General features: G+C 47.7%; 1 protein-coding gene across 2 annotated transcripts in view; it reads right to left on the bottom strand.

The window, feature by feature from the left end:
* The window catches only part of CCDC9B (coiled-coil domain containing 9B), a 56,525-nt gene extending 33,966 nt beyond the window's left edge, over positions 1 to 22,559 (bottom strand). Inside the window, exons 1-6 of one of the 2 annotated variants that reach the window (XM_080405030.1) lie at positions 19,436 to 22,559; positions 13,676 to 13,789; positions 12,004 to 12,108; positions 11,179 to 11,241; positions 10,623 to 10,784; positions 724 to 873 (exon numbers count right to left, since the gene is read on the bottom strand). In XM_080405030.1, the coding sequence (XP_080261156.1) occupies positions 724 to 873; positions 10,623 to 10,784; positions 11,179 to 11,241; positions 12,004 to 12,108; positions 13,676 to 13,789; positions 19,436 to 19,456 (615 nt within the window). In that variant the 5' untranslated portion in view covers positions 19,457 to 22,559. The remainder of the gene's footprint in view (positions 1 to 723; positions 874 to 10,622; positions 10,785 to 11,178; positions 11,242 to 12,003; positions 12,109 to 13,675; positions 13,790 to 19,435) is intronic. The other variant, XM_080405031.1, reaches the window with a different exon arrangement.
* Positions 22,560 to 22,647: the final 88 nt, after the last annotated feature.

Here is a 22,647-nt window from a genome sequence, read left to right as displayed (position 1 = left end):
GGTTGGCTGCTGTCCCAGAGAGGGTGCTACATAGGTCTCCCAGCGTTCCTGGGTGTGTTTGGCAGCTACACTAGGTGTTGTTTTCCTTCATAGTCTTTGCTGATCCTGTTTGCTGCAGGCATTCTTACTTATCTGTGCAAACTCTCAAGTAGGAAAATATCACATGCTTCCATGTGTGTAAAGAGGAAGGTATTTGCAAAGAAGTATTTGAAATATGCTTCAAAGATTAACAAAGTTCAGCCAGCTCACCCAGCAGGTTATGGCCAGGCACAGCAGGACTTGGGTTTAGAAGCAGATATTGCCTAGCTTGGTTAACTTTGAAGCTGTGCAGTGAATCAAGAGGACAGTGCTGCTGACTCAATCTGCTGTATGGCCCCAAAAAGAAGTTGGCAAGAGGCAGGAGGTGGGATTCATGCCCCATATCTGGCAGCGCTTTCATCAATCCTCCCAAAACAGCATCTGATATTTCTGATGGACCCAGTATGTTTAAAAGCCTGCTAGCTCTATTTAGGATCACAGAGAAGGGAAAGGATTGTAGCCTTTCCTCTTTCATGGTGATGGAATCCTGAGTGTTTTATGGTGATAAGCTCCACACTACTAATATATACTCTCTCCCAATGTTGCTGGGCTAGTTACTAATACATCTCCACGGCCCTTCTCGTGCCAGCAGAACAAGTGGATGCCACTGTTACGCTGCAGTCTGGTCATTTGCAATGCACTTACTTTTTCCTTGTTATCCATGGTGATGGCAATCTGCATCCTTCTCCCCCGGCGGAAAGCCACCAAATGGTCTGTCTCTTCTTCGCTCAGGTCTGGCACTCTGCCTGGGCCAGGGAAGCACTCTGCACGTTTCTCACTGACGATCCGCTTGCCCTGGAAAGGACAGGATGAGTTGATGACACCCCCTTTAGCCCTGTGCAGTACCTTTCCTAAGAGAGTGGCCACCCCCAAACTGCAAAGGATTTTGGTTTGGCAGAACAGAAACATGAGTCACAGTCAATCAGTTTATAAAGCTGCCACCCTTAAAGTAGGGTGCATGTTTAGCTGAGCACAACTTAGGCAGGGTGGGATTTGCCCTATGCCAGATGCAAAGCCCTATTCAGATGCTTTGCATCTGAAAAATTAACATTTTTATTTTAGACAGGCAAGCCATCTTGCATTTGTGTCTTGGAAAAAAATGTGAAGTTGTTCTTTCTCCAAACGTCCCAATAAAATGTGAGGCTACATTGGAGCAGAAGCCTAGAGGCTGAAAGAGAGGAAAACAGCGGTGTTCTCTCCAGCCTTACACACAAAACAGTTACTACCCTGCAGTATATTAATATTTGATAATTTATCATTTTCATAGTCACAGTGCATTCATATTTCTGGAATGATTTATTCAGCAGTGGAATAGTTTAGAAAACTGATATATAAACTCCTTGAACAAGGGCAGTTTACCCCTTTCAGATATTATTTCCAGCTGTCTGTATCAGTTCACGACTTTACTGCATGGATTTACATCTGGTTCTTATTTTGTTAATTATCTTTGTTGCTGGCTGAGCTCCTGCCAGTGTCCTCAGCCATCACTTCCACAAAATGAGCACATCTTTTCTACAAAAATACATACTTTTTCTCATTTTAAAGTATCATCTTTCAGTTCCTTTTTTCCCCCCCTTTTTATTTTTGCCTTGCAAGGAAATGAGAGACTTAATAAGTCATCTCCATCTTTACCTCTGATCTTTTTCTTTTCTTTTCATCTGTATGATTCCTCTGCTCAGCTTTACCAGGGATGAACAAACCTCAGAAGCTTCCCTCTCTAAAGGATGGTATATTTTCCTCTGTTTTTCTCCTTGGACTTTTCACACATACTGGAGTGTTGATTTCACAGGAGCTCAAAACCTCCAAGTAAACTTCAGTGAAACCTGGGAACTTTTCGTTGCTATGAGCTTGGTTTCAAAAGCAAACAGCACACACTGACCTCTGATTTGTATAGAAGTCTTGCAAGCATCAGTGAATTTGCCATGACATGTGATATCAAGATGTCTTGTATTAGCCTCATCTTCACTTGACTCTGCCAGAAGTGCAGATGTTAGTAAGGAGGGAGCCTTGCTGTAGACAGCCTTCGTCAGCAAGACTTTTTTTATTGCTTGTCCAGTCATCGAGCTTCCTAACACATGATAAATGTTTTAGGAGGTACCTGAGTACTTCCAGCATCAGACCTTCAGTCTCTTGTTTATTCTTTCACATCTGTGTAATTTTGCTGTCTCAGCAGATAGTTCTTGAGTTAGTCTAATGCATGTGAGAGGAGGAGTGGGTCCCTGCACTGCCATTGTCTGCCAGAGCTGTGTGGACATGGTGGGAACCTTTTTCTACATTCTCTTGAGTATGCACAGCTCTGGTTTTAGGTTTCAGCTGTAGCTCCTAACAAGTTTTGCTGCCCTTAGTAGGACCCTTGCTATTTCTGCTTTTCTTGAAATAAGTGAAGCCACATGTTGCATTCAAAGCAAGGAGCTGCTGCCAATCTGTTTAATGCCATTCTAGTACTTTCCGTCTTGTTCTCTAAGTTTATGTCAATGCAGCCTCCTGCTTTGACTGCTGGCAAGGACCAACATCTGTGAGCCATCCCCAGAGATGTCAAGATCTTTTTCCTGAGAGAGTAAAATCTGACTGTCAAGAGAACAGGCAATCATTTAAATATGGAGTACAACTGTCTTGGCATCTACCATAGCCAGACATCTAGGTGTACTTTTGCTTGCAGCTAGGTTATACATTCTGTAAAAGTCCCCATGCCTATAAACTGTGAGCTGTTTTAAAGGTTTTAGTCTATGTATCTCTCTTGAGAAGGGTAGTATTTTATCAGAGATCAGGCAGAGCCAGAAAGTTCAAACCAGAATCTAAACTGCTATGAAATCCTAGCTTTACTCCTGCTCCACAAATAGGGCATGCTATACCAGCCTTAATTATACATCCCCTTGCAGTCACAATGTTTCAAGCAATTACATTACTGCAGCTTAGCAAGTGACTGCCTAATGACTAAAGTCAGAACTGGTTGAAGATGTGAAGGTCAGTGGCAGCTTTCACAGCAGTGACCAGAAGACAGTGGATTTTAGGAGCCTGAGAGCAGTAAGAAAGTCAAGCAGCAGAGTGGAGACCATGGGCTTCAGGAAAGCAGGTGTTGAATTGTTCAGGGAACTGGCAGGCAGGATCCTGCAGGAAGCTGTCTTGAAGGGGAAAGGAGCCCAGGAGACCTGATTGATTTTCATGGCCAAGGCACAAGAACATAAGTAAGGACTTCCTGTTGTGCAAGAAAATGAGCAGGTGTGGGAAGAGGCCAGCTTGGCTGAGCAGGTTGCTCCTGGTTGAACTTAAATGCAAAAAGGGAGTGTGTGGGAGGTAGAAAGTGACAAGCTCTCAAGAAAAATTATGGGAACAGGACCTGGGCATGCAGGGAAGAAGTTAGAAAACCAAAGGTCACCTGGAGTTGAATGAAACAAGTGAGAGATGTGAAGGTCAGCAAGAAGGACTTCTGTAGATACATTAGCAGCAAAGAAAGTTAAGAAAGCTTTGGCCTGTTGCTGAAGGCAGGGGGTGGGGGTGGGCAACTTCATGACACAGGGCACAGAAAAGACTGGTTACTCTATGCTTTCTTTGCCTTGGCCTTTTACTGGCACGGTCTGCTCTCTACCTCCTGAGTCCCTAACTCAGTAGCAGAGTCAGAGAAGTACTGCACTCCCTCAGCATCCAGGAAGATTCAGTTATGGACCATTTAAATAAAGTAAGAAGGTGGGACTAGGTGGGCCGCATCCAAGGGTGCTGAGGGTGTAAGCTGATGCTGTGAGGCTGCTTCCTACTTCAACATCTTATTCAGGGATCTAGATAATAGGACAGACTACACCTTCATCAAGTTCAGGGGTGACACCAAGCTGATATGCCAGAGGATGGTACTGTCTTTCAGAGGGATCTTGACAAGGTGCAGGAAGGTTAACAAAAATGAATTACAAGTCCTGCACCTGGGACAAAAGAACCCCAAAGAATCCCATGTACGACTATGGGCAGGGGCCCAGCTGGCTGGGAGCAACTCTGCAGAAGTATTTTGGGAGCCTGGTAGGCTACGACTTGACCATAAAGTGAACAGTAAGGAAGGCTTGCCTTTCACTTGGTTCCATTAGCATGAAGATAGCCATCAGATTGAGGGAAGTGATTATTTCCCTCTGGGCCATATTTGAAGTTTCGTGTCCATTTTCCCTTCACCACAAGGTGAGAGAAGTATAGACAAATTAGAAAGAGTCTAGTGGAGGGTCACCAAGACAGTTACAGAGCTTTGGAGCACAGGATGTACATGGTGAGGCTGAGTTTGTTAAGTCTGGAGGGAGAAGAGAAGGCAAAGAGGGAACCCAGTTGCAGTATTCCTCTGTCTGAAAAGGTGTTACGAAGAGAACAGAGCCCAACGGCTCTTGGAAGTATATAGTGAAAAGGCAAGAGGCAATGGACAAAACCTGCCACAAGTCAAAGTACAACTGGAATTAAGGGAAAAAAAGTCACAATGGTGGTAGTCAAACACTTGAAAACAGGTGCCAAAGAGGCTGTGAAATCACCGTCACTGGAGATTTTCAGAACTTGATTGGATTCAGCCCTGAGCAATTTAAGATAACTTTTTAGCAGGGGATCTGACTAAATGACTTGCAGTGGTCCCATCCCACCTCAACTATTTTAGGACTCTTATTGTATCCTAGTCTGTAGCCTGCTTCAATTGTGAAGTAAAACTTATTTAGGTATTACACCTGTATATGTGTGTATACGTACAAATGCATGTGTGCAAGTAATGAATTTAATATGCAAGTGTTTATTTTGTAATTTTACCTGTTTTCTGTAGCTCTGGCCTTTATACAACTAGGACTAAGTAGTACAGACCAGAATTCATGATCAGTCAGCCACAAAGCTCACAAGTGCTTAGGTCTCGGCTTTTAAGTGGCACCTGCTTCTGCATGACTGAATCACATAATGTCCCCAAAGGTAACATATTTCCATTGCCAGAACTATTAGCCAATACAAACACAGGATGTTTTAAATCAAAATGAATATTTCAAATCCTGTCTATGTCCTGTGATTCATGTATTTTATTCCTAAATTTCACTGAAACTGGAGGCTGGAATTAGAATCGTCAGCATAGGATTCCTGCTTGCAGTCGAAGAAACCAAAGTGGTTTTTCTTTATGGCAGTGCAAATCACTGTTAATGGATGTGGGTGGAAGAAAAATTAACCTTTTCAATAGACTATCTTGGTTTTGTATTTCAGACCACAGAGCTGGGCTGGATAATTTGAAGCTGCAAATCTCTCCTGCTAACCCCTCTGTGTTCATGGGGCAATGTCTGCGGCCACAAGAGTATCCTCTGGTCTCATTCACATTGGCAGTTATGCCGAGAAGATCTAGTAGCTCAGAAACACATTATGGGCATGGTCATTTTACGAAGTTACTGCATATCAGCACTAATGGCCATGCCAGTACTCCTACCTTGTGATAAACAAAGGAAAATGCAGTTCTATTTAAGACTATGTAAATGGACACCTTTTATATGGTAGCTTGCAAAGTTATGCTAACTGAATCATCTGTGTTCCAGATATATGAACAAACACTTCCCTCTGCGATGAAAGGGTAGTGAAAACTGAAGTCTTGTCAGCCACTGAAAACCTGAGCCTTCCTATTTAAACTTTCTCCCACAGCTAGAAAGGATGAAGTTACAAGCATCACTGTGTGTGCTTCACAGTTTTCCTTTATAAGGAAAACTAAACTCTTACATGTGGAAGACAAGGACGAAAAGCGCTTAGCAGTTTTTTGAGGCCGCCTGCACATCACGGGTCTGTGACTTAACCACAGAAATTTCAGTGGAGTCACAACAGGGACAAATAGAGCCTCTCTGTTTTGGAATTGGTGTCTACAAGACTGCATCTCTCCTCTTTATCTCTCCATGCCAGCCTCTCCTCTTCTAAAAACCTGTTCCTCGCTCATATCTTTTGGGAAGGAGGGCTCTGTAAAGCAATCCAGGCAATTGCCCAAAGCAATCTGTAAAGCAGTTTTCTACAAAAGACTTTTTCTTTTCCCCAGCACCTGCCTCCCTGGCAGCAACCCTTCAGCCAAGGAGGCTGCCTGTTGCCGCCGAGGAACTCTGCAGCCCAAGCAAAGCACTGTTTTTTTTCCTCAACATGCAAACAGTCCCCACAAAGGACAGTGTTCTCCTACTGTAAAAGCAAAGCTCTTGGGATTCATGGGAATGACACAAGTAAGACCCTCCTGCAGAGGGCCCAGTCCTGCACGACTGCAATACATTTCGGGAGGAGATGAGATCTGCTGACATCCTCTGAAGGCAGCCAGACACATTATGCCTTGTGGAATAGGCTCTTAACTGCTTGCTGTCCTGTCTTCCTGCTCTATTTGTAGCATGATTCAGATGCTGAAAATATGGGGTGGCTCTGCTTTGGAACTGCTGAATCGCTCACTCGAGCCTGGCAAATACCTTGGTGAGTTTTTTTAACAGCTCAAGCTGTACACCGCTTTGTTCTTCAATGATTATTATTCCCAGGAAATATCTTTGCTCCAGGGAAAATCCCAAGTTTCCTGGGGCATTCAAGAGCATACAACTTCCCTCCTTTAAGCCCTGAGCAGGTATGTACAGTAATCCTAGGTTGTACTGCTGAGGTGAGTTAATGAACTGGAGAGCTGGGCTTGCTCTGTCATAAACAGAGCAGCAATATGAGGTGTTCAGCACTCTAGTTAATTTTTTCATTAAGAAAGTAAGCCCAGTGAGGGCTTAACAAATTAATAGCAAGCTATTAATCCAGAACTTGTACATCAAACGTTAATTCTAGCTTAACTAAACAGCTGTTCCCTAGAGCTCTTCAGTGTTTAGGTGGTGACGGCCCATCCTTTAGATAAATAACATGTTCACAAATAACTCTTGCCAGGGAGGCCCGGCACCAGGTGGCTACATCTGCAGATGACTTCATCACTGAGAAAGTCCTTCCTGAGAAGGGACATGGGCCCGAAGTGCAAGAAACAGCAGAGCCATCACCCGAAAACCTATGCAGAGGACCTTGTTCCCAAATACTGTGGGCAGGACTGAAGCCTCAAGCACACTACAATGAGGTGGCAACTTCCTTGGGCCATTAGATGTTAAAAGTCACAGTGGGAAGGCTGGCTCATCAGCAAAGCCATTAAACCCTGCAGTTTATTGAGCAGATGGCAAGGAAGACTGAGAGGCTGATACAGGAAATATCTGTTTAACAGAGCTGCGATAGCTGACATATACAGGCTGGGAGACCACCAGCTTTTCTATGTAATATCTCTCTCCCTCCCTTGCTCACCATATTGCTTCTGGCTAAGACGTGTTGCACAAAGGCACATTCTGCTCAATGTGCCAACATGTGTCTTCTTTTGTTTATTATTTTAACAATATCAGTGATTTCCTAGATCGCTTGTCCCACATTGGGAAATCCTGTGCTAGCTCCCAAAGCAAGAGGCATCAGATGAGGAAACCACCCATGCAGAACCAACAGGAACAGAGAGCGGGGCCCAAACAGCTGGCAGTGCCTGGCAAACCCACCTTTTCCCCTCCACAGGGCCTGTCCCAGCTCACTCACTGCCTGCAGGAGATTTGAGACTCTGGCATTAGCCATTTAGCCGCAGTCAGACAAAACTACACCGCTTCCCTTCTAGCAGTTCACTGAGAAAAGTCATAAATTGAGAAGTGCCTATCTTATGTCTGAGGCATGCCCCAGATTGCAAAGGCTGTGTTAAAAACACCCACCTGAGGAGCGTCAGGAAAAAGAACATGGGGAACAAAGGAAATCACTGGACTTCTGTCCAGTTTACACAGTTTTCCAGCTGCCTTTCCTTTGGGGCTTCTTGCTTTATGATGATTTGTGCTCTTTAGAATTGAATGTAAATAGTTTTCTGCACAGCCCAGCAACTCTGTTGCTTGAACCTTGCCACAGTCATAGGAAGGTTGGTGATGGCCCATTTAATCATCCCAGTATCACCAAGCAAATCTCTCACCTGGTGAAGCTTTACTTACTGGGAATCTGAAGCAAGTTATATACCCTCTTTTAATCTTCGGCAGCCCAGAGGATGCCTTAACAGGGCAGCAGCAGCAACAAATCAACTTGTACTTCATGTGATAGCAAATACAGTTTTGTCCAAAATCTAATATTTTTTCCCCTCTCACCCATTACAGTTTGATGCTCTTCATACTCATCTGTTTTGAGAACTATATTTAAAGTAACTAAAGGAAGATTCTGGATTGATGCCTCTAGCACATTCACCAATAAATCAGTTTTCCTCTGTCATCAAAAGCCAGGCTGCTGGGTTGTGCTTTACACCAACACACAGGAGACTTTGGGGAGCTTCTAAGGCATGTGAAAGGTGCTTAATGCAAGTAAACTCATATATACCATACAACAGGGAACTTATGGGGACTTTCCACAGAAGTCTGAGTTTCCAGCAGAAAAATCTCAGTGGTCTATTAATTGGCCACACTGAAAAACACTGGCACAGGGTTTAAAGCAGCAATGTGATTTAGCTGTCAGTGCTTTGCACTAATACAAATCCCCATCTACAACTTGAATTCTGAGCTATAGATTACGGAAACAGCTCCAGGGGACAAAACCTGTCTGTGAGAGCCACTCACTCTGCAAATGTAATTGCTTCAAATACAACGCCCCCATGCAAAGCTACATAGCCATGAGAAACCTTGGAGGAGACTCTCAAGTATTTCACTGGTAAAGTTCAGTCAGTAATGAGGATTGTTAGATTTCTATGTACCCTTTCTTCTAAGAAAAAGCAGGGGGGGGGGAGGTTCCCCTTACATCAGGAGGTGGTTTGGTTGTGCTTGAATGAGATTTCATTTGAAACGGATGTTCATGCTACCAGTAATCTGTCTGGAACAAAGGAAGTGAGAGGGCTCAGTCCCTTTCTCCTGAAAAATCATTCTGAAAGGTGCATTATTTCCTAAATGATTCAGTTCTTCAAGGTGACATATGACTTTATAATGGCATAGTGATTGTGTCCTATTTCTTCATGGAAAGAAAGGGTAACTAGGTCACAGAGAAACAGAAATTAAAAGGTATTCAAGGCACAAAATCAGAAAAATATTTCCAAGCTGCCTCAGAAGGAGAAATGGCTCTCCGCCTTTTGTTTACAGCACTCCTACCCCAGTGTACCGGGCTGGCAGGAAGGGTGGGGTTTTGCTTCATTGCTCTGGGGAATGTCTTTGGCTTGGACCTCAGCTCAAAAAAGCCCACTCTCATTTTGTGGGCCAAGCATGTTGCTGTGCCTAAAAGGGGACCCATGGGAGCACCCGTTGCTGCCACCATTTCCTTTTCGCAGTGCTACTGTGATGGAGACAAGGGCTGACCTTGTCCATCCCAATGTCTCAGCAAGACACAGGACCAGCTGAGGCTTTCTGTCTCCTTCACATCGGCATGGTCAGCACAAAGAGGCTGTGCCCACCTGGGTGTTGCACCTCCTGTTGTCTCAATGCTGTCTTCTTAGTCTTAATCAATAGATAATCTTATCTCTTGTATTCTTTTGGAACATATTCAACAGCAAAAAGTATCACCTGCAGCAATAACCTGCCTCCAGAGACTCACTAACTAGAGAGCTTCCCTGAGTTCCCATACAGGTGCATCTGTACATGCAGATACTGTTTTTTCACAGAATGTGGCACTTCTGATCCTTGTTCCTCATTTTCTCAGTGGTCAGACTCACTAACTCCAGTGAGAACAAGATCAGTCCCCCAAGATATACTCCAAGGGATGAAAATAAGAGCATGAAGCTCATACAGGCACATACTTCCTTGAACATTCTGTCAATACTAACTGCCAAAGTTTTATCAAACCCTTCTTTGCAACTAAGTCCCAACATGCCAAAGCTAACATTTCGATCATTATATCTACATGCTCAGACTCCATGAGGGATGAGGTAGCACCCAGGAGGGGATGCCTTGAGATTTAAAAAATGAAATAGCATTTTCAATTACTTTTGCCTTTTTGTACATTTTTTAATTAAGTCCGCAAATACTGGGTCACATTTTCTGCCAGTCACATTGGCAGCTGCAAGGGTACTCATGCTGCTCTTTTTTCTTCTGCATTTAAGACTTTCTGAAATATGGTAACAGGGAGAAATGATGCTTGTTTTGCTGCCAAACATCACTGCCTTCCTGGGAATAGCCGGAGAGTAATGCAGCTAAATCTGTCCAAGCTGCCAATTATTTCCATCCCTTTTCCGGGCACAGCAACACAGTTTACTAAACCCACTGGTGGCCCAGGAGGGCAATGAGGTGGCTGATCTCTCAAAGTGAACTGGCTACACCTGGCTGAACAGATCTGCTAGGCAATTTAGCAAGGGCTGGGGGCTGACTCCAGTGAATCAGACAGAGGGTGGAGGTGGGGCAGGAAGTGTGGGGCAACCCAAGGTGAAAACTGAGATTGTACTGAGAAATGAGAGAATAGGACTGGGAAGGGAACTATTCCCCTCAGAGATGAGACACAGGGGACATGATGAGCAGAAAGCTCAAGCAGAAAGCTCAAGCGGAAGCCCCTTTGTAAGTCAAGAGGCTGCAGTGTTAAGAGGAATCCTCTCCCCTGCTCACCTTGGCTTTGTTGTCCATGGTAACAGCCAGTTGCATCCTCTTCCCCATCCTGAATGTGAACATATGATCTGCTTCCTCCTCCTCCTCTTCCTCACTGCCAATGCCAAACCCGGGGCTCGTAGGACAGGGGCTCCCCCATTTCTCACTCACCACCCTTTTGTCCTGGAAAATGAATACTTCTGTTAACAAATCTAGGCCCCTTGGCTCACCAATGCAACTCCCTTCCCCAAACACACCTGCACACAAGCAGGAAGGCCAGCTACAGAAAAGGCAGGCCTTGCTCTGAGGAAGCTTTCTGCACCCGGCACAATGCCGTGACATTCTTGGGGAACAAGGGGCTCATTGTCTGCTCAGCAGCAAAACCCACAATTACAGCGGGTCTGGAAAATCCTTTGCACTTACAAATCTGACATTTCAGACTAAAATGCCAGAGTTATAGGAAACAAAAGTCATCCTCATCTCTTTCTGCAGCACACTGAATTAGATTGGGAAAGCCTAAGTCCTGATGCAGATGGCCTTGGAAGCCAAGTGGATGGCTCCTGAGAGCGGTGCTCACCATCGAGAGGGCTGGGCTATCTTGTCCATAGTGTTCAGTCTGGGTAATTGCATCTTTCAGGTCCTGTATGAGAGAAAAATGTGTGCAACAGCGCACCTCCAAGAAAAGCAAGGGCCGGGACGTGGTTGAGAAGTGAGAAACACACTAGCCTGGATCTAACAACCCAGGAGTGATGACTGCATGGAGGGAGGGTGGGATGGCTCAGCCAGCTCTGTGCAAGCTCTGGCAAAGGACTTCACCCAGGGGTTAAAGCAGGACTGGCCAGGTGGTTTACCAAGCCCCGCACTGCCAGGAGGGGTAGAAAGGGCTTGTCAGACACAGATTTGGTCCAGTTAGGAAGGAAGCCTGGGACCTGTGGTCTTTGCCCTGTTTGTGGGAAGCAGCCAAGGGCTATTTGCTTTGCTCACTCACAAAGCCTAAGGAGACTGTGCTTTTGCCCAGCCTACAGGCATTCTCAGAGGCATTCCTGATGCCTCCAGTGACACATGTACACCTGATACAGTTTGCCTACTTATTTACAGTCATGTTGACACCTGGGACCCATCCAGGGCCAAGGATGCCTGTTCACACATTCATTCATTTGCCTGTTAATTCTGCATGCTTGGTGACAGCTGCCTGGGCATGGCTGGAAATTGATGTGTATCACCTAACAATTACTCTGAGCACACATTTCAGCAGAGTTTTCACTTTTTTTTGGAAGGGCTTAGGAGCTATGTCCTATGCCTGAAAGAGCTTTGCTGTGGAGGCGCTCTTTCAGAAATGTCACTTTGCTGAGGTAGGACTGGAGCAAGCTCTGGCCCATGATGAAGGAGAGGCAGCACTTACATTGTGAGCTTTGGTGATGGTAATAGTAAGACCATCCTGCTTGGGTCTCCTGGAGGTAACAGCCATTCCCTCCTGCTCAGCTCGCTTTTTGTCCTCTTCTATTTCCTGAAATACATACATACCCTTATCATCAGTCTGTACTTGGATGTCTACAGATGTTCATTTTCCTGTTTAGGATTTCTCCTAAATGGACCCACCTGCAGCTCTAAAAGGGGAGTGGCCCAACTTGTGTCCCATCTGTGTGCCCTTGGAAGGAGTCACAGGCAACTGTGACCTGCACTACCTGTCCCTGCGCCACAGGCATCTTAGTAAATCTCTTGTTGACTCAAGAGTGTCCTCTGTGGTCTCAGCACTTGCAATGGAAAGCAAGCACAGAGTATGGGGGTCCCTTTCCAACAGGCAAGAAAAATGATCAGTTTGAGACTTGGGAAAGACTGGGTATAGGACCCATGGAAGATGCCAGGCTGGCAGGAAGGGAGGGCCATGCACAGGTGCTATGGTCCCTGTGCCAGTCTGGGGCCAGGGCATCATATGTGGCCAAGGAAAGATGGCTGGCACCTGGCTGTCTACTAGGCAGCTTCCCCCAGAAGTGGAGTTGACAGGTGGGTAGCATTTCACATGGGAGTAAGAATTCCTCTCCCCCAGCTGCCTGTGGCATTTACCCTTCCCCTAGCTTTCTGCTATGTACCATTTTTTGCTGCCACCAGAAAAGGTCCAAAATGGTTCCTGTGGCATCAAAGGAAATGTCTTCTAAGCAAGACTTAACACAGAGCATCTCTCAGCTCTGAATCCAAGACACAAAGCATACTTTGGGTTCTCAGGTTTTAAGCACAGCTCTTTGTCAAACTCAAGAATGCCTATCCGGATGGCAAATGTTAAAGAGCCCCTAAAGCCAAGTGGCCTTGGGCACAGGCAGGAAAACATCCCTTACAAACCAAGGAGGACCCTTGCACCAAGAGTACCCTCAGGCTCTCCTACTCTGTACTGCTGTGTACAGTTCCAGGTTACCACAATGGCACCCAAACTAGCTCATACAAGCCAGGCTGGATATCTCCTGCAGGCCACTGGGTAGACTCTCTTGGCCAAGACAATCAAAAAACCAGACTCCAGCTGGATTACTGCCTCCTAATTCAGAAGGTAAGTCTGCAGTAACCAACAGCCTGCTAAAGCCTTGATTTGCCTTCATCTTCCTTTTATTTTCATGGAGTCCCTTTTCAACACCTCTGTGCTCCATAGAAACACTCGTACTGACCAGGGAAGAGCTTCAGCCCCTATCAGTACCCTGACAGAGAAGATAAACCTACCAAATGTCTTGAGGATGCAACCTCCTATACATTCAAGAGTATAAGCATGAGGCACTGGCAAGGACAGATGGGGAAAAAGTCAGACCAGTAAGAAGTGAAGGGGTGGGAATGGTGTGATGCAGATAGAGGAAGACCGTAGGGTGAGAGGAATGCTGCAGCAGCAAGGCAAGCATCAGCAAGCTTGCTTTCCACTGCAATTCAGGAGCTGCAGCTAAAGACAGAGCTCTGCCCACCTGCTCCAAATGCTTTCCAATGTAAAAATGATACCTATATAACAATGTCACTCCAAAGCTGCTGACTATTCTCTTTATACTGTGAGCTAAGGACTCCAGTACAGTGCTGGGGAAGGTAAGAACCCATAGACTTACCTGGTATCTTCGTATGAGCGCTTCATTCTTCTTCCGCAAAGCCAAGATTTTCTTATCGAGTTCAACATCTTTCTGCTCTTTCTTCCTTAACACTGCATCATCCACAGCAGCATCCTGAAAACAGAAGGACCAAAGCTATTCTCAGTCACTGCACCAACAGGATGAAACCTGCTCCTTCTGTTTGGACAGGGTGAGAAGTAGAAGAGTCTTTCCCTACCATTTCTCCCCTTGGTCCTCCATTAAAAAGATGACTGAATCTTGCAAATTGACTTTTTCCTGACAGATCTGACCTTTTCTTAGAATTTTTGTTCAGCCATGAGGTAGATAAAGCAAAAGCCTGATATCCTGTTGCAGCACAAACTAGTAGGCTGCAACAAGGCTTTTACCATAGGTCAGATTCTACTGTCTGTGCTGTTTCTCCTTCCTCCAGAGGTCAGACCACACCACTCCCCCACCATCCAACCTCCTCTCCCACACTCCTCAGGGCTATTTAACTACTTAGCCAGAACGAGCTACAGCCACACATCATCCATGTCAATCAACCCACTGCCTTCGAGGCAAGGCCACAGCTGCATGTTATCAATGCTAATCAACCCACCGCCTTCACTCCTCTACAATGTCCCACTTCTATGTCTGTCTGTCGGTAGGCTCCAGAGTTAACGCACTGCTTAACTGCATGCAGTAAACAACACCTCTCCCTGCTGTTGGTTCAGGTGTTCTCAGGCACATCAGTTCCCCTTCATTGACATTCAGATAGCACCTTGGTTACCACAAGGGATAACAAATCAGATTTTTTAAATTCTAGTGACAGCAGTGTCTAGCGAAAATTAATGCTGATGAGTATCAACTCACTGCAGTAAGCTGATCCATATCGTCTAGACTCTGCCTAGTGTTTGCATGAAGAGCAAGGTGGCAAGGCTGAGATCTTCAAGGCACTACAGGCTTATTTTTGAACAGTGTTTTTGTGCTTTCCTTATCAGCATGGCATCTGCATGCTGCAGAGATCTCATATTCCCTCCCCTTCACTCACACAGAGAGCTGTGTAAGGTGAAGTGAGACTGAGGAGGGGAGGAAAGGAACCCCAAACCTTTTGCACACCTGGATACCTATTTTGCTGACATTGCAACTCTATCTACCAACAGGCTACCCCTGGCCTGCTGCCTTTGCCATTTGGCCCTGTGCAGTCAATCTGCCGCAGGAGCACTGCGGCAAACCCAGCCTCTGTGCACAATGCATATTGCCCACAGTGCCGGGAGAATTTGGAGGAATCAAGAAGCAAATGGAATGAAAACATCACCCATATTGCTACAACTAGATGTTGCTCCTGCGGGTGATTCTCAGGGTTATGTCCCTATGAAGCAGAATCAGCCAGCGCGTGGTGGAAAGGCACACTGACAGTCCCCAGGGACTGGTGAAGATGTTAATGTATACCAGTGTCCTCGGGGGCCAGCACTGCCACCCTGAAGCTGCACAGGGCCATCCTGGCCCCATCCTCCCCCTGGAGCTGTCGAGGTCTCTGGGGTCAGTATCAGACCCTGCTCCAGGGCACCTCAGCCCCCAGCCGTACCCCAGGGCAGGGAGAGGGCCCTGCCAGGGGAAAGCTGCTCCCCACTGCCAGCCCCAGCCTCAGAAATGCCCCCAGCCCCAGCCCGCTGCTAACCTGACGGCCACTACAAGCCTGGTCCTAACCTTGCTCCAGTTGCATGGGTATACTGGGTGTGACTGGTGAGGATTTGGTAGCAGGGGGTGGGCTGCAGAGCGCCCTGTGAGGGAGGAGCCCGGGACAGCCCCCAGCCGGCCACAGCCAGTTCCAGCCGGCTCCGCCACCGGCCTCCCGCCAAAACTCAGCCAATCAGGGGAGACCATGGTGCCCCTGAGCCAATCAGGGGAGTCCGTGGCGCCCCTGAGCCAATCAGGGGAGTCCGTGGCGCCCCTGAGCCATGGAAGCAAGGTGCCTCTACACCCTTTAGGGGAACAATGGTGCCTCTGCAGAAGCACCCTGAGGAGAAGAGGGGGGTCGAGGTCAGAGCAGGAGGAGGTAAAGAAGAAAAAGGCCCTGCTGGGAGGAGGAGGAGAGAGACCCATCCCCATGGGGACTCTGGAGGGTCTGCTGCTGGTGCTGCTTCGCCTTGCCAAAGGGACAGCGTGCCCCGTGCTGAGGGACAGAGGATAAAAATATGGGGTTGAGCAGCGCCGGGAGGGAAGCAGGGATGTTTTTCCTAAAGGTGTGTTTGGATTTATTTTTCTTTGAAGCCAGAATCAGTCAATAGATAGTTAATCAGCAAATAAAATGGATTAAAATTCCCCAGAACAGTGAAGTGGTTTTCCTTATGACGCATGAGCAAGGCATGTTTTTGGCCCATCCCTGTTGGCTTCCTATCAAATTCCTCATAAAACCACCAAGACCCTCAAGACAACTGTGGGCTCCCCCATTTTTATGGGAGCAAACCACCACTGCCTTCCTGCGAGTGAGTATTTCTGCTGCCCTTGGTTCTTCAGGGCCGACGGCTCCCGACTGTGCCCATCCCAAGGGCAAAATCCCCAGAAGCATCCTCCACTGCAGGCTCTGTGGCATTCAAGGCTGGGAAGAGCTTCTGCACAGGCAGGAGGGGTTTTCCCTTCATTAATCATGACATAGCAGGTGTGACCTCCTTCAGGGAAGGATACATCAGGGGCCAGCCACAGCAGCTGGGGACACGGGATCTGGGTCTGACACCCGCTGTGCCCTGGGCGCCTTTGTGCCAGCAGTAAGTCAGGCAGTCAGGCTCCCCAGGGTCCAGCCTCAAGCAGTAGCCAACGGGCTTGCAACGCCCTTCTCCTGGGAAGGGAGGGTTTCTCCTGTGACCTCAGTTGCCTTTTGCCTGGTCCTCATTAGGTCACCAGAGGAAAAGCTGGAGCAGTGGAGGTCCAGAGGAGGGGATGGAGGGGTGCTGTCAAACACAGCCCTTCTGAAAATGAGCAAACATGCAGTGAGAAGCCCAAAGTTTGAAGGCAAAGAATAAAACCACAGATGCTGTAGCCCAGGGGAGAGAAAGCCTTTGACTCTGCTCCATGTTCCCAGCTACGTTTGTGAACTCTATCCGGTGATGTATAGGTGCTCCAGCCTCCTGAAATATATGTGTCTATAGCGGGCCAATGCATTGAAGAAGGCAGAATTAAGGTGCTGGGAACCTGACCCTTGTTTTTTTGTGTGTCATGCAACATTTCACCAGGATGGGAATATCCTGTCCATTTGAAAGCACAAGATTTAAGATGAGCTGCAGGAATTAATTCCTTAATATGAGAAAGTTTTCAGCTATTTGGGAGATAGACACCAAGTAAGAATGTGGGTACATTTGATTAGCTGGACCTTCAGCAAATAATTCCAGGTAGCGAGTGAGAATTCAGCCAGGGATTAGCATCACTGCTCTTCCAAAAGTGTCATAGGCCTCCTGGGAACCAGGGCTGCAAATCATCCCCAGTGTGCAGGGCCAGCACTTGCCTTCAAAGGAAGGGATCCAGCTGCTGAATCACCATGCACCCTTGCAATGCTAGGTTTTCCCTTCAAGGGCTTTACATGAAAAAAACCCCAAAGCTAACTATGTTTCAGCTCCGAACAAGAAGATCTGTGCTTGATCTGCAAAGAACAGGGCCACGGACCGGGGGGGAAGTCTGCCTGGATAATGTTCTTTGGAGAAAAGGGACTAAAGGTTGAAAACATGATACCATCACAGAGGGGTGTGCTGGATGTCAGAAACCAGAGAGGGAAAAGGCAGGGGAACCGGTTTGCTAAGGCAGACCTCAGATCCTGCACAAGCACATCCTCACTCATGCCCCTGATGAGGGGCATTTTATCAGTGCTGATTTAACAGCCCCTGCCGAGGGCCACCCTGCCAGGACACAGGCACACGTTTGTGTTCAGGTGGAACAATGGGGACATTTAAACTGCCTCCACACATTCTCCTGCTGGACAATGGGATTTTGTCAAGGTCTGCAGGAGAACTGAACACGCTTTTCCATCGCCATCAATCAACCGGGTACACGACAGGTGAGTAGATTGTGTATGTGGGTGGATACACTTTCATGGCCATTTTGCAAGGCTGATTAAAGCTGAATTCAGTGTTTACCTGAACAGAAGCTATTCTGCGAGCACTAAATTGGCAGGTTCGCTGTTTGCCGAGTGCTGGGGTGTTGGCTGCTTGAGGGTGGGATCAAAGTGGTGCATGCCCTCAAACACACCCCTTTCATCTTCAAATTCTTTTGAAGAAGGACTGACAGAGCTGCCAGCTCAGGAAAATTTTAAAAATTCCTGCAGAGATTGTATTTGTGCTCTTCTCTTTTCAAAGGCAAAAGATGGAAAAGACCTGTCAGGCCATTCTCCCTCTCCACATGAGACTGCACATTTGTCAGCATTTTGTCTACATTGCAACACAGCTAGTGCAGGGGGGAGGGGGGGTCTTTCAATTTCCAGCTGGAAACAAGTTGCTGGAAGGAAAGTTTTGCCAGTATTCAGCACTTCTCCTCTCCTTTATTAACAAAGCCATTAAAGTATTTCACTCTACGTGATCTTTTCAGCAAATGCTGGGGAGTTGTGGATGAGAGGTGGTCCCTTGCCTGCACACCCCGGGACCGCAGAGCAGCCCTGCTGTGCACAGAAGCACCGAGCGGCGTTTCGAGCCCACGCACCAGCTCACAGGGGCTCACCCATTGTACAGTTAAGCCAAGTCAGCGTTTGCTCGTCAGCTGCCGCTCTGAGCCAGCCGATAACAGGGGGACGTGCCCTCTCCTCCGCTTCTGGAATGAATCCACCACCCCAGCCCATGCTGAAGCCGATGCTCAGGATGAAATGTGGCTACACCATGCCCTCCCCAGAGTAAAGCTCTTCCGGGGAGCCAAGGTGCCCGTATGTCACAGTGACGGGAGAGTTATAAATGGCTTTGGCAGAAGAAACGTGCGATGGCTTTGAATCAGAAAGCAGCGGAGCCTGATGCCTCCTAGATAGCAAGGCAGAGCAATGAAGCTGCAGAATGAGAGGCCTCTTTTTATTGCAAATAGAAATGTCACAAAAGGAGAAATGGAAAGCTAGCGATTTCATGCTTCAATTAAATGACGACATCTCGTTCTGTCATACCCCCCACTCCTAAGCGGCACACACACTTCCTACGCAGCTCATCAGGGGCCAGAGGGACGCCTCGCTCCAGACTGTCTCTGCGCACAGTGTTTTCCCGCATACTTCTACGATCGCCTGCTTCTACAGCAAGAAACCTTGGAGGCAGCAGGGTTGGAAAAGCAAGAAAGACAGAAGGTGGGGGGGAGGGAAGAGGAGAGAGGAGCAGGGCCCTTAGCGAACGCTCTTCTGCGTAAGCAAATGCATCCGCTCTTTTTCAGAAATATCCTCTGGCTTGACAGCTGCAGCTGAAAGCCTTGCCGGGATAGGCAACATCCAGCACTGCCTGGGTTTCTGTCTGTTATCTACCTGGCTTTCCCACCCCCCAGGAGGCACGTTGTCCTGAGCCAGCCACCACAACCTGCCCCGGCGATGGACATGCAAACCCCGGCACCCAAAATCCATCCCCCCAGCACCCCCCCCCCCCAATGCAGTACTGCTTGTTTGCTCCCCGTGCCTGCTGGCAGCCAGGCGAGTTTAAAAAAAAAACAACAAAGGGACAGCCACCAAAAGGCCACCCTGAAGGAAACGAGTGCAAGTCCTTTCATGGCCTTTTTGGGTGAGGGACCCCACTGCCCCGTGCCCCTCCCAGGCCCCACAGAGGCAGCACTCACAGCTCGGTGCATGTTGGACATCGGCAGCGAAGCCCAGCGGATTCCAGAGCAGAGCTAAAAGAGGAGAGCCATCAGACGGCCTTTCTCAGCACTGGTTGCACAGCATACAAGATCATGTTTTGATTACAAAAGCCTCGTCTGGGCTCCCAGCCAAGAGCACTGGCTGCCTAATATACCAAGCACAGACAGGGTTTTGAGTGCCTGTGTCCTCCTCTCCAATCTCACTCTCTTTTTAAAAGAAACACTCCCCCTTTTCCCCCCTCCTGACTCCTTTTAACTTCCTGATGCCACAAGCCCTCGTTCAAAGTGGGAAAAGCAGGGCGAACAATGAAAAATGGATCAGGCAAACAGCTTGACTTCACTTCGTGGCCATTCATGGGGTCGTGTTATTTGTTATGCATGGCTGGTTGCACGCCTGGCGGGGGATCAGGAAAATAGCTGGGGTCCTGAATGTCTTGTGAGTGCGAGTATGTGCATGAGCTTGCATGGGAAAACCAGTGCTGGATTTGCTTTTTTCTGTTTCATTTCAGTATTTTCTGGGAATGATTTCCCCACTTTTACAATGTGCATTTCTTTCAGGGAGGGAGCAGAAGCAATGCTGTGGGGTGGGCAATACCAGCCAGCACCGTAACTAGCAGAAAGCACATAGTCAAAGGAGAGGACCCCTGTAAGTCCTCTTCTGAAAGCTGCCAAAATGACCCCTGGAAGAGTCACAAATAACAAGGCTTTGGGAGAACAGGCAGCACTCATCTGCTGCGTCTTGGGCTGCCACACTCAAACCTTTATCTCAGCACCACATCCTGGCTGTGTGCTACGATCTTCCTCAATGCAGGCTGGCTGCCCTTTCCCTCAGCCTCCAGGGGACCCAGGTGAAGCAAGAGGCGAACAGGAGATGGAAGCACACAGGGGAATATTTTGTTGCCCAAGGACTGATGCACACCCCAAACGTAATGAGGGCCCTGCTATGTTCATGTGTTAAAAAACCCAGGCAGGCCCACTGCTGGTACCTCTCCCCTCTAAGGCCTTTGAGCAGGTCAACTGCTCACAAAATCCAAAAAGTTCAACCTGAAACTCAGTGTGGTTCAAGAGAAGTCTCCAAAAGACTGAAGAACACTGAATCTGGTCCCTTCTCTGCACATAACTAGCTGTTGGAGATCAGGGCTAAAGCCCTAAAGGAGCTGGAAGTACAGCTTAGTAAAAAGCGCTTAGAGGGAAAGACTGACCCATATTAATTAGTAGGGCTCAAATGATGAAAGAAAATGGAAACTATTTCATAGGCAGTGCCTCTGGATTCAGGCATAACAAAGGAAACGAAGACTGCTGTGGATGGAAAACTGGGAAAAAGACATGAGCTTTGCTAAAGCCTAAGTGCTCGTTAAGAGGTGTGCAATGGACAAGCCTATGCAGGAGGTGCGGAGCCATGCAGGGCTTCTTCATGTCCTGGGAACACAGGGGAGCTGGGAGGATGGTGCTGCCCTGAGTTTCCAAGTTGGCACTTAAAGTCCAGCTTGGACTTAAGGATGGTGCCCAAATGCATAGTTCCTTGTGAGGGTGGAGTGATGGCCCATTTTTGGGCTGGTGGCCGCAGGGACAAGGGCAGCCCTGTGTGAAGCTACTGGGCTGAGTCAGGAAGTCTGTGCTCATGGAAACTTTCCAGTGACGGTACACTATCCTGTTTGTATGGTGGTCATGTTCCTGGGCTCAAGGAGACTGCACATGCTGCTGACACCTGGTCCAGGTTAAAACAGACCCACAACCTTATCCCAAATTGCAAGGCTGGGTTCTTTGCACAGTGCAGGGTAAACACTGTGTGCAGCAGGGTCAGTCATGCTGCCTGTGGATCACAGAGCTGAGGGACCATGTCATACATCATGCCCAAGTTGTCAAGGCTTACTAAGGGCTTGCAAGGAGTTTCTACAGACCTCATAGCCATGGCATCCTAGATCCCTGCTGCTATCAATGGTGTGGCCAAGCTCTTCCAGCAGCAAGCACTGCCATGAGCAGGCATGAAGAGCCCCAAAATACCTTTGCTGATGTCTGTGGAGAGCTGCAGTTCCCTTCAGGCCAGTGTTGGCTACTTCACTGCCCTTAACAGAAAGACCTGACATTCCTCAGCTGTCTTTTACCATGTCTGAGTGGCACAAATGACAAGCATCTACTTCTGCATTGTCATCTGAGACCAATAAGATGAATGCTCAGTTAACACTGTGGACATGAAAACCCAGGGGCAAAAGAGCCCATCAAGGGGCAGAACAGGCTGGTTTGGGACCTGCTTGTGCTCTTGGGACTCTCACAGAGTGTAGAAAGCAGAACCTTATAAATATGCTGTTTATGGGGTTATATGCATGCACATATATTTCCTTTTTCTGGGTGTCATGGCCAGACAGGGTTGCAATAACACCACAGCTGTCTGCAGCTTGAGGGCTTGCTCTGAACTGCCAAAAACTCTGATTTGTTCTTAAATGCAGTATCAGTGCTAAGATTAGCACTGCCTTCCCATGGGGTCTGTGCCTACCTCAGGGTAATGCAATCCTCCAGGTCCCTCATCCTGGCACCAGGGAGGAAAAATACCCAAAGCTCTTCCACTTGAGAAGGAGAGGAGCCAAAGATGGTTCCCAGTCTCATGCTCCAGTGAGAAAGGTGTGCTGCATGCATGACATTTCAGGGGTCCTGAAGGACCTTGGGACACACTGAATCCTGTTCACATGAGCACCCCTACCTTGGTGGCTGAAGCACATCAGTACGGCTCTCTTGGGCAGTTGGTGGCAGCTATTTCCCAGCATGCAGCAACTTGGCAGAGTACTTCAGGCAGGGAGCGTATATCACATTCATGTGCAACAGGAAGGATGTTTGGAGAAACCAGCTTAATTACTCACGCAGGAATTTGTCCACCACCCTCAGGGTTAATCCCTTTATTCTTCTAAAATTGCCAGAAGACCTTTAATAGGCAGGCATGGCCTGATTCTGGGCTCTTTATTGTGTCCTGGCTGCTGTGGACTGGCTTGTACCATCTCTGAAGCCTACTCAGCCCGGAAGCTATGGGGCATACCTAGAGTAGATACCCCAGGCTGGCCCTGCAGTTTCTGCTTCACAGAAAGGGGGTGTATCAGCTCTTGCTAACTATTGGCAGCCCGTGAAGGAGCAGTCCCTGGAGTGGACAGCAGCCTGCCTTCAGCAAAGCCTGAAAGCTGGAGGAATCAAGAGGGCATCAG

Source organism: Falco punctatus (genome assembly GCF_963210335.1).
Source record: "Falco punctatus genome assembly, chromosome: 10".
Classification (NCBI taxonomy): Eukaryota; Metazoa; Chordata; class Aves; order Falconiformes; family Falconidae; genus Falco; species Falco punctatus.
This window is presented reverse-complemented; position numbering and strand designations above follow the sequence as displayed.